The 12689-nt window shown below is 37.8% G+C and overlaps 1 protein-coding gene across 1 annotated transcript; it reads right to left on the bottom strand.

Annotated features, from left to right (window-relative positions):
- Positions 1-9422: 9422 nt before the first annotated feature.
- LOC142632172 (protein MOTHER of FT and TFL1) lies at positions 9423-12053 on the bottom strand. Its single transcript, XM_075806583.1, has 4 exons — positions 11762-12053; positions 11288-11349; positions 11147-11187; positions 9423-9904 (listed from the first exon to the last, which is right to left on the bottom strand). The coding sequence occupies exons 1-4, from the start codon at positions 11954-11956 to the stop codon at positions 9684-9686; spliced, it is 519 nt and encodes a 172-aa protein (XP_075662698.1). The 5' UTR covers positions 11957-12053; the 3' UTR covers positions 9423-9683.
- Positions 12054-12689: the final 636 nt, after the last annotated feature.

Below are 12689 nucleotides of genomic sequence, written 5' to 3'. Positions count from 1 at the left end.
ATAAGGGTTGGTCCAAGGTGGATGGACTCCATAGTTACATTCCTGCAGGAGGGAACGTTGCCCACTAAGAAGGGCAAGGCAAAGAAAATACGAAGAAAAGCTCCCCGTTTTTGGCTGTCCGAGGAGAGGAAATTGTATAAGCACTCTTTTTCAAGGTCGTACTTACTTTGTGTTCATCCTGAAGCGGTGGAGCCATTGTTAAAGGAGTTGCATGAAAGAATCTGTGGTATTCATACAGGAGGAAGGTCATTATCACATAGGGCCCTTACTCAAGATTATTGGTGGCTGAATATGCAGAAAAAAGCTCAAGATTATGTTAGGAAGTGCAATCAGTGCCAAAGGTTCGCACCGAGTATCCATCAGCCTGAAGGCATGCTAAATCCTCTTTCTAGTCTGTGGCCGTTTGTACAATGGGGCTTGGATATTGTAGGGCCATTTCCTAGAGTGGTGGGAAACCGAAGATGGCTTCTTGTCGGAATAGATTACTGCACGAAGTGGTTTAAGTCTAAGCTGTTATCCAATATCAAGGATATTGATGCAAAAAAGTTTGTGTGGAAGAACATTGTCACCAAATTTAGGATTTCTCATACCCTTATCTCGAATAATGGGCTTCAGTTTAATAGCAAAGCCTTCAAGAGGTATTGCGGTAAATTAGGCATCAGGAATAGGTACTCAAACCCGACCTATCTGCAAGGGAATGGGCAAGCTGAGGCAGTTAATAAGATCATAGTTAATGGGCTGAAGAAGAGGTTGGATGAAGCTAAAGGCAGGTGGATTGACGAGCTCCCACATGTTCTTTAGACATATCGAACTACTCATCGTTGGTCAACTGGAGAAACTCCATTTTCCATGACCTATGGTTTCGAGATAGTGATCCCCTTGAAGACAAGATTTTCAACTCTAAGGACAAGTCTATTCGATCCAGACCGAAATGATCAGCTATTCCGAGGGAGTTTAGATTTGGTAGATGAACGAAGGGAAGTGGCCATGGTCCAATTGGCACATTATTAGCAAAAGCTTAAACAAGGATACGACTTGGGAGTGAAGGTTAGACCGTTAACGCTAGGAGACTTAGTATTGAGAAAGGTGGTGGGAACTGCGAGGAACCCATTGTGGGGAAAAATAGGACCTAACTGGGATGGGCCGTATCGCATCACCTTGGTTGTAGGAGTGGGTGCTTATTTTTTGGAAGATCTGGATGGAAATGTTGTACCACGTCCGTGGAATGTAAATAACTTTCGAATGTATTATTATTAATAAAAGGCAGTGTTGCCATATTTTGTTTCAATCATTATCGTTAAGAATTCTTTTTGTCTATGTAAGTATTAAACTGAACCTCGGTCATGCTTGGTTCCTTAAACCACGTGTCTTGGGTAAATTAATGCTCATTTTATTTGTTTAAGTATTAAACAGAATCTCGACCATGCCTAGTTTCTCGGATCATATGTCTTGGGTAAATTAATGCTCCTTTTATTTGGTTAAGTATTAAATAAAATCTTGGCCATGCATGGTTCCTTGGGCCATGCATGGTTCCTTGGACCATGTACATTGGGTAAATTAACACTGTTTACCTGATTAAGTATTGGTTTGCTAACTATTTTGGTTTATGTAAGTATGTTGGAGAAGTGTTATATCAACTTTTAATCTTTAAAAGCTCACAATTCATTTTTACAATTTAAACAATTCGCAAGAATGGAAGTGGGTTGTTAATAGCTTAGATTATGCTTTGCCCGAATAAGTTATGTTTATTTTCTCTATAAAAAAATAGGGTAATAGTAGTACATGCTTTGAATTAACTAAAACCTCTCATTAAGTTAGAAGGAATTGAAACTTCTCATTGAGTTCTCATTAAGAGCAGTGCTACCCTAACTGCCAGTAGATGGTGGAGGGTTGGTTTTAGCTATTGGTGGTGGGTCAGAGTGGTTAATCTCTTTTTCCTTGGTAACCTTCTTTTTCTTAGGGACCTATTTCTCCTTAGTAGGTTCTATGGTGGCTTTGGCGGTGCCAGCATCAGCAAGCTGAGTAGCTGCAGGAGCTTTAGGAGCAATAGCTGCTAGGGAGGTTGGTTTGGCTGCTATTCGTAGTGCTGGAGGATAGAAGACATTCTCTATCTTCCTCAGATGCGAGGAAGCACCCACTCTAGTTGAATTCAATGCCTCGGTCCATACCTGAAGGCAGTAACCTAGGAAAACTCCTGAAACTTGGGCCCTAAAAGCATCCTTCATTTTTTTCACTCCAATATCACAACCGGATTGCTCGGCTTGTGCAAGAGCCTCCTCCTTTTTTCTTTAGCTCTTTTTTCTGAGCTTCAATTTTCTCTAGAGCAATTCCCAATTACTCCTCAACTTTGCGAAGTTTTTGACGCTGGTCCTCAACCTATTTCTCAGCGCTAGCAAGAGCGGCCTCAGCACTCTTTCTTTCTCTATTTGCCTTGGTCAGGTTCGTGCCGAGGTCGTTAATCTTCTTCTTGGCCACAGCCAAAGTCTTGACAGTAGATATTCGGCGTGCCTCCTTATCTTATAACTGAGCATAGGCTTGATCCACACATTCCTCAGCGATGTTTGTTTTTTAGATTGTCTGGAAGAAAGCAACAATGTGAAGAAAGGCTAAGAAGTCAAGTTCTCCAAGTAAAAAATAAAAAGATAAAATATGTAATACAAGAAATTGGTTGAGGTGCATACCATGGCCAGATCCCTCTTCAGGGTCAAGAAGACCTCATGCTTTTTTAAGGTCCTCAAGTCAGCCATATCTCTTGGAATGAGCAGGGGCTGTTCCAAAGCATCAGCCACGTAGCCCACTTTCCCTTTTTGGAAGTCCCTAATGGAGGAGTCCAATGGGAGTGGGGCTCCATCCAGCTCAAGTAAGGGGTTCTAAATTGTAACCCTAGAGTGGTGGTCAGAAGCCATCTCTATACCCAAACCCTCCGTCTTATTTTTTCTTTGTGCCCCTTTAGCAATCTTTGCTCCTTTATGGGGCTCAAGGTCTTTAGAGGCAATTTCACACTCTTCAGATACCTTATGACCCTTTTTCTATTTTTCTTTTCTTTTCTGGTTGTTCGGAAGGGGAAGTATGGGTAGGAAAGGGAGTTGGGGGCCGAGGTTGGACGGCTACCTCGAGTGTGGACCCTCCTGCATATGACTCCAGTAGCTTGAGGAGACTAGTGTTCTTCTTACGTTGGAGTACCATAGCTTCTGGTATGTTAGCTGGCTCTTGGTTGATGCTGATTTGAGTGGAGGGTGAAGGTCTGGAAGTGGTGCTTGGAGATTCTGTAAGGTATGGTCAGTCAAAGACTTCGAAGTCTTCTTCTAAATCTACTACTTCAAACACTTTGACAATTTCTTCCTCTTGTGCTAGAGTCGTCTCTTCCTCGGTTATGCATTGGGTGTGCAACTCAACTTGATGAGTACCTTCAAAGGGAGGACCGGTGAGGAACCCGGTACTTCAACGTTGATTTGGTGTAGCCAAGGATCTTTCGCCTTGATGACGTTCTTAGGGGATTGAAAGCTGGATGAAATTGGTGTGAGAGACCGCAACTTCTTGAGAGGGTGCTCTCAAAAAAGAGATTTGAGTGCTTTGTCAGGGAACTTCTCTTTTTGGATAAATGGTGTGGAGTCGCCACTTATTTTTTATACAAAAAAAATAAGAAACAATAAGTACAAAATTACATTATCAAAATACTTCATTGTCATTGATTGAATAGAAATAACTACAGTCTTGATAAATTGAATCTTACAAGGCTTTGAGTCCTAGTTACAATCTACCAAAAGAATACTTGGTTTTTTGTCCTAGTTACAATCTATCCAAAGATAAAAACAAAGACAAAGCACAGGTCTACCTATCCAAAAGAACTAAGTTCGGAGGCTAGGTTACGGAATGGGAAGGTGTTAGGCACCCATTCCGCCCAGACAGAGTCTGGTCTTTTAGACTCTAATAACCAATATACCCTTTTTGCATGATGTGAATGATATGTTGCATGACAAACTTGACCAAAACTAACTCACATAAATCTATCTTATGAATGTATCCTCTTTTTAGAAAAAAAAAAAAAATCATATCTATTTTTGAAAATTAAAAAAATTGATTTGATTCATTAAAAAAGAAACTAGATATGTTTTTGTGTAGATAAAAAAATTTATTTTTGTAAAGAAAATCATATCTGTATTTGTGTAATAGTAAGAACAAGGTTTTTGCTTAAAAATATCAGATCTGTTTTGGAGCAAAGTTAAAAATAGTGATTTTTATTGTGAAAAATCAGATCTTTTTTGTAAATAAGAAAATCTAAATTTGTAGAGAAAAAATCAGATCTATTTTTTATGAATAAAATAAGAAAAAGACTTTTTTAGAAGAGGAACTACACTCATGAGATAAATCTATGTTACATGCATTAATCAAAATCATCTCAACTTTTAACTTCTTCTTTTAAATTTCAAAATTTGCTATTTTGTGATAGAGAAAATTTTCTTAAAAAATAGATCTGTATTTAACGAAAATATATATCAGTTGTGTATTAAAATTAAAATCTGATCTGCATTTAATGAAGGCTGCGTTTGGTTGGGTGTAAAATATTTTCCGGGTGTAAAATATTTTCGGGAAAGGAAAATAATTTCTAGTGTTTGGTTGCAATTTTAAAATTATATTGGAAAATAATTTGAAGTGTTTGGTAACATTCAGAAAATGCAAATTTTTCACTAATTTCTCACATTTTCTCAGCTTCCAAACAAGTTTTATATAAAAAAATCTACTAGCACCCACACAGCACCCACAGAAAAATCCACCACCACCCACACACCAGCACCACACAACACAAAAACCACCAAAACACCACCACCCACACCACCGTAACAACAACAACAAAATCAGAGATTAAAAGCCACCAAAACACCAAAAAAATCAGAGATCAAAAGCCATCAAAAGCCACCAAAACGCCACTACCCACGCCACCACAACAGCAACAAAAAAATCAGAAATCAAAGAGAGAAAGATTGAGAGATTGAGAGAAAGAGATCGGTAACGGCGGCCAGATTGAGGGAAAAATGATCGGTAACAGCGGCCAGATTGGTAACGACGGAGGTGGGTTTGGGCTTGGGACGGTGGTCTCACGGCTCAATCTCGCCGGTGCGAGCTCGTCTGGGCTTGGGGCCCGGTCTAGGCTTGTTGGCGCATCTAGGCTTGGGGCTCAATCTCGCCGGCGCGAGCTTGTCTGGGCTTGGGGCTCAGTCTGGGATTGTCGGCGCGTCTGGGCTTGGGGCTCGATCTCGCCGGCGCGAGCTCGTCGGCACTTCTCTCTCTCTCTCTCTCTCTCTCTCTCTCTCTCTCTCTCTCTCTCTTCGTTCTCTGTCTCCCTCTCTTCGTTCTCTGTCTCCCTCTCTTCGTGCTCTCTCTCTCTCTCTCTGTTTTCAGTCGAAAATGTGATTTGAAGGTAAAATAGGAACGGATTTGATTTTCCATCGTATAAGGCTTATTTTACGGTCAAACTGTAAAATGATTTCAATTGACCAAATTTTCTGTGCCTACCAAACACACATAAATGCGAAAAATAATTTCTGAAATTGGTTTACCGTTGAACCAAACGCAGCCGAAAATACAGATCAGTTTTTAATGTAGAAAAAAAAACAGATATACATTTAATGAAAATACAGATCAGTTTTATGTGTTAAAAAAAATTAGATCTGTATTTAATGAAAATACAGTTCAGTTCAATGTGTTAAAAAAATCAGATCTGCATTTAATGAAAATACATATCAGTTTTATGTGTTAAAAAAAAATCAGATATGCATTTAATGAAAATACAGATAAGTTTTTAATTTAGAAAATCAGATTTGAAAAATTCAAATCAGTTTTTAGTTATAAAAGATCTTTGATAATTAGCAGATTTTAAGAATCAAGAGAGAAATCATAACAACAAAAATCTACTAAAAACATATTTAAAGAAAAGTTTAAACAACACATGGCAATTACATCAAAAATCAAAAATAATAAAAACATCCTAAACCTATTCATGCATCATCAAACAAAATTAAGGAACACAAAAAAAGGAAAGAAACAAACTGTCTCTTGCATGAACGTGCTCTTCTTAGTGAAAGAATATTTTAGGACTCAAAGAAATTTATTCAATTATCTTTGAAGCCTAAAATAATTTACTTACAGAAAAGAAATTTCTAAAACAAAAGCCTCTAAAACGTCTTTAACGTAAGAGCAAAAAGAAAAGAAGAAAAGAGCTAGAAAGAGGGGGGGTCAGAAAGTGTGAAAAAGTGTGCTGAATTTTGAGAGGCCTCCCCTATTTATAGAGGCTGGGATGCTCGAAAAATTAGCTGGATGATCAGAATACGAACTAGGACGCGTCCTTATCTCTAAAAAATCATAAAATGTAAGGTTTATCTCAATCTAGGTGCCCTCGAGCTGTGGCCCGCATTTGTGCCAATTGGCACTTGAAAAGTGTTGATTGGCACTCCAAGAGTGTCGAATGGCCCTCTTAGGTGCCGGTCCCGTGTTTGAGTTCTAGTCCATTTTGAACTCTTTTTTTGAGGATTTTTTAGCCGAGACTTGCACTTGGACGCATTTTAAATCCATATTTTAAAAATTAAACTACTTTTTTGATGATTCATGTCTTTTCAACAATGATTATCTTTTAGATAAACACTCCAAAAAGTCTAGATTATCCACAATTTTGTTGTTATCTGATTATCCTTTTTATTCCCATGCAAGCAAGCCTATTTTTAACACTAACTAACAACCAATCACAAAATTACTTAATTTATTTTAATTGTCTAGCCAATCAGAATTAATTTAAATTAATCATGTGTGGTTAGTTCTACCTAAACAAAATGCATGTAGACTGTGCAAACTTGATCATGTGCTATCTTTTAATCCGACGGTCTGATTTGGAAATCGGGCATACCTTCGCGACCGTCAAAACCTTAAGATCATTTTTATGATATGTAATGAATGAATTGATGCATATAATGCAATCATGAATTTTGGGTATATGAATGGTCACTTTAGTCATCTTCTTTGATTAAATTATGGGTGCAAAATCGAGTGTCTACAATCGGCTTATACCCAAGGATGTCGTGAGGGGCACGCAGTTGTCCGTCCGTGTGGAGAAAGATCTCGGATCGAAAGATTCTATTGAGATCTTGTTCATTGACCAAGCCAACGTTGGGAGCAATATAGTTCTTATCTGCAGAAACCAAAGACAAAAGTATAATTAAAAGAGGAAGAGGAGAAGAAACTATAATTAAGAAAAGGATACGAAATTAAAATTTCTATTATCTGAAGAGGTTACTTAAGCCTAGAAAACCCCACCTTGTTGTCCATCTCGCATTGGACAGTGTAGGCCATCATGCCATTCACTCGAGACAATCAAGAAGTCTTAGTCTAGACACTTCTTGGATTCAAGAAGACACGAAATGAGTCTGACCGAAGGAACCTTAGTATTACCTCATACCCGGTGTCCTTAAGGTATTGACAATTATATACCCAATTAACATCATGGTGGGTAAGGTTCACTCCCATTTTTCGGTTAAGAGCATCAACACTACCTAATATCCTAAACAAGTTTGGGAACACTGGGTCGTGCAAAGTCTATGGGCAATTAAAAAATCTCTAGTTACCTTCCTCATAGGGATTTGCATTCTCCCCTCTATAAAAGCTATCATAGGGATCACCATAGCCCCTTCTGGCCTAAGAGCATGCCAATCCCCTAAAAGGCAATGTTGTATGGTAACCCCAGGTGGTATATTGTATCGGGGTTTTAAAGGTTGCTATTCCCTCGGGAGTATCTACTAAACTAGCGAATCTACCCATCTAGGAAGTAAAGGGAAAAATTGCTAAAGAATAAAGAATAAAAAATTGTAGGCCGAGGAAGAACAAGAACCTAAAGTCAATATGTGAACTAAATGGTACTTACAGAGAAGTATGTAAGGAGCACCTCAGACCGCTTCTTTGGGAGATTGAAGATTTAGGAAATGGAAGAAGTGGACCTCCCGCTTCCTTTATATAGGAAGGAAAAGGGAGCGGGAAAATTCCCGCTTGAATTCCCATGGAGAATCTCCACCGTAGATTTTTATCACGCGGTAAAACGTGGGGGACAAAGCGCCGTTTGAAGTAATAAATGGAGCATCGTAGATGCCAAAGTGTCAGGAGCGTGCTCAGAGCAAGTGAAAAGACGTCACGTGGGAACGTTCATTGGGTGTGTAAAGTTTTGAAGCAAAAATCAAAACCCCACTTTCGTCAATGGAGAAAAAAAGTGGTGTTTTGAGGCGCTATTGTAAGGATAAATAGGCCGAGTAAGTGTGTTGGGCCATGGTCCATGCCCGAGGGCGTATAGAAGCCCAAGGATTATCAAAAGGTTTGTCAAGTTTTAGGGCCAAAGGGCCGAGGACAAGAGAAAATAATAATGGACTAGCGATAGTTCCCAAAGAGCCAAGCCTCCTCGGGAAAGCATTATAGAAGGTTGGGACCTGGCCATCTCGGGAATACTATACAAAAGCAACAAAAGGTAATCACTTTTATCAGGATAGGCATCAGGGAAGGTAGCCAACAACAAAGAAAGAAATATCTGGAAAGAAGGCTACCACCAACACATTAAATGTTCTACACCAAACCAACTGGCCGCATTTATGGAGAAATGACACCTAAACAGTGTTATCTCATCTAACAGCTATTTACAAAACTTACAGGACGTTTTGATAGGACAAGTATACAAGAGATTAGCTAAAAAATCAATAAGTGGAATGCTGGGATAAAGGATGGAATGACTATATAAAAGAAAGTCCCCTATAAAAAAAGGGGCATGTAATCTAAGAAGGAAAAAAATAAATAAATAAATAAAAAAGAAGGATAGACTATATTCATATAAACTTGAATTATTATAAGAACATCTTATCCTCAGACTTGACCGATGAGCGTTATTTCTCTCAAATGGTGTTTTTAGTCTTGTTAACATAAATCCTATTATCTATGGTCCTTATTTAATTTTTTTGAAATGTCTCCATGTGAAACCCACTTTCTAATAAATATATTGTTTTGGGCTTGTTAGGCGATGGTTCAAAATGAAGTCTTTATGTGTGTGTGTGTGTGTATCTATATATATATATATATATATATATATATATATATCATCTTTTTCGTTTTGTTTTTTTCATGAGTTTAACAAGAAGATTGGGAACATCAGAAGGCTTTCTTTCATGAGTTTTCTTTTTCCTATCTTAAAACGGACTTTAGGAACTAATTTATGAAAACGCAATCAGAAGGCTTTCTTTTTAGTTCTTCATTTCCGCAGCATAGACATCTTTTTTTTTTTCCTCTTAGTTACTCCCTTCAACTTAACAATGGATCGAGCCACATAATTAAATAAACATTGCTTTCTCTGGCCCAATAATTTCAAATCAAACATAAGCATAAGAAAAAATGGTCATCAATATTTCAACACATAGAAACACAAAAACATAAATTTTATTTTTTCAACTTATAATATTAACGGGAAAGAAAAGAAAGACTTGTCTAATATATAGGACTTTCTCTTCATAACCCAAAACCACAAAACCAAGAGAGAAAGAGCTAAAGCATAATTCATTAAGAAAAACATTAATATAAAGACAAGTGTTTGACACACTTTTCATTGTTTTACGAGTTACTTCACTTCACTCGACGATGCCAACATATATGCATATGCAAAGTGTTCAACGTCTCTTGCTCGCTGGCTCTTTCTGAGAGTTGAAGTACACAGTGGCAACCGGTAAACCCAAGTCTAGCTGTGCTGCAAAGAAGCGAGTGTTGAAGTTTGCACGCGAGGGTGGCTGGTCCACGAGTCCTAGTCGAGACTTCTGTCGAAACAACACCAATATGTAGCGGTGAATTCCAATTGGGGGTCGAGGCCCTACATAAGGCAATATTTCCTTCCCTGAAAAAATATCCACATCCCACTTCAACTAAGTCCACAAACCCTGGTTTTGATATTTTTGTTTGAATAGTGTTTGTTGTACACATATGTTTGTTGTCCGTATACATAAGTCTGTAAACAATTGAAAATGTGCATTGAAGACACAATTTTGTGTTTTCAACTTTCAATTGTTGTACACTTGTGTGTCCGCGCAAACACGTAAGTCTTCAAACAACTAAAAATGTGCATTGAAGACATGATTTTGTGTTTTCAATTGTTGTACACCTGTGCAACAAGTTTTTATTTTTGGTGCTGCTAAAACAATTCCAATATTTAGCTAACTCTAATCTTGAAATTTGCCAAGTGGGCTTATACATGTACACCACGTGGACAATCTAAAGAATTGCCATGTGGGGTCACTGAACACTAGGTTGCTACCATGTCAATGAGGTGACAGTAACAAGTGTCACCATACGTGTCAATATCAACAAAGCTTGAATATGTACCAAACACGTGTATACAAAAATCATGCATGCAATTGTATACAAGGACAAAATATGAAAATAAAACAAATTTGGTTCAAAGATATTTGTAAGAAAGAGAAAGCTGAATGTTCACAAAAAGATTTGCACCACGTGGACAGAGTATCATCATCAAAACATGGTGTGAAAATTTGGGCTAATTTTAGAAAAATTTTGCGGCTAGTGACAGTTGTTGATATGCAATGGGTGCAGGCATTTTTTCTCAAGAATATGGGCATGCATCATCATGATGTAATGTAACCTTGATGTTTTCGATTTTTTGAAAATCTGAAACCGAATACATGCATGATTGATTTTGCCAGAAAAAAAAAAAAAAGAAAGTGGTATCATAGATTCTTTGTGAACCTATGATGAAAGAATGGCCAACTGATCTGGTTGTCAGTGACACTGCTTAACACTGCGGCTGCACCACCAACCATATATTATCATTCTATCAAAGAATCTTTTGAAAAACTAAAACTCAAGCAGAGCAAATTATATAAAAATAAATAAATAAAATGTTGTATCAACTTAAATACTTTGGTTTTAAAATATTAGTCAAATGAAACTTGAATCAGCTTGCATGCATGCATGCATTTTTTGCGGGGAAAGAGCCAACTATAAAAGAAACTTGAAGTACAAGGACTCTATTTGGACCCTAGGAGATATAAGAGAGTAAAAGTGAACTTTTAGAATAAATAAAAAATGAAAACAATAACCTTTGGTCTTGGTTTTTAATTACCTCGACTTGGGTTTGTTCCACCCGGAATGTCCAGAACGATCCTGAAAACACAAAGCAAGTGCATTAAGAATTTGGGTAACATAAAGAATGAAACAAAGCACATAGCTAGAGAAGTCAAAATTGAAGAAGCGACTGACTGACCAGTGGACCCATTCTCGCATATTGGGCTCACTAGGACTAGGAGCATCAGGATCTGTCATCACCTGTCGGAAGAACCATCATTAAAATGTTAGATTATGACGGTACCATAAGGAAAATTACTAAGTCTCCATCATTAAAATGTTAGATTATAATTATTCGCACATCAATTATTTTAAATTTTGTTATGATGATGTATCAGTAATTACACGGCTTACCTATAGTTTGGGTGACTTGCTTACCTGAATAAAGGAAGATGATTCGATCCTTCTTTATGAAGGTAAAGAAGTCATCCTACCTCCAAGCAGGTCGTGTAATGACTGATGCATCATCATATATAAACAAGCAAATCTCTCGAAAATCCTAAGTACTATACATGTAAAGATATCATAATATCATATATAAAGACTCATGCATGCAAGCTTAAAGCTCCCCACACAAAACGCAGTCACACTGAGAGGGTTAGAGAAAACAAACCAGAGCATATAGCTCGTCAGAATGACCAGTGAGTGTCACTTTTGGAGGATTGACTGCTATTGAGGGTTTGATATCACATCCGTTTGTCACATGCTTAGAGCCAAAGTAGGCAGCCATGTTCACAGTGGGAACAAACATGTCTATAACGTCACCAATAACTCTGCCCACAACAAGAGGATCAACAGAGGCAGCCATGAGAAAAGCAAAAAAGCTTAGAGACAAAGAGGAAAAACAAAGAAAAATGTTAATTGAGAGTCGCTGGGATACTGAGATGGGACTCTTGGGCAGGGATTTTATAGTGCTGCAAAGGGAAATGGACCTCTTGGATTTGTGTAATCTATGGTACATGCATAGGCCATCATAAAGTATAGAAGAGCAACGTCTAACACGTGTGAGGACACCCAAGATGAAAAACCACCATCCTTACCTTTCTTTAATACAAATGGCTGCATCATAGCCGTCGTTTATGAACACCACCATACAAATGTATCAGCCAACAATAGAAAGTTTTATGGGCCACTTGCACCTCAAGATAAACATGAGTTAACATCATGCAAAACAGGATTTGAGGAGCCCACAGGAAAATCATTGCCTTTTCAAGAAGGTATAGAATGTTAAGGTGGACCTTGAAGCACTGAAGTGAAGCTCTCTCTGTAACTTGCATTTCAGTGTGTTTTGGTTTTCGAAATATGTGCAAAATTTATTTACGAAACTATGTGCCAACAAATGTAATTCGTGAATGTTTAGGACTTTTTTTTTTGGTCCCACGTGGCATTATTTTAGTGACAATCTATGCCACATCAATATATTATTAAATTTTGAGTAAATCTCCTTTGAAACTTAAAATAAGCTTATATCTTATCTAACTACATGGATTTGATTCATATGCCCCACAAGATCCTTACTTCGAAAGGCAGATTAATGATCT

The sequence above is a fragment of the Castanea sativa genome, chromosome 4 (genome assembly GCF_040712315.1).
Source record: "Castanea sativa cultivar Marrone di Chiusa Pesio chromosome 4, ASM4071231v1".
NCBI classification, from domain to species: domain Eukaryota; kingdom Viridiplantae; phylum Streptophyta; class Magnoliopsida; order Fagales; family Fagaceae; genus Castanea; species Castanea sativa.
Note: the sequence above shows the minus strand (reverse complement) of the source record. Positions and strands in the feature narration are given on the sequence as shown.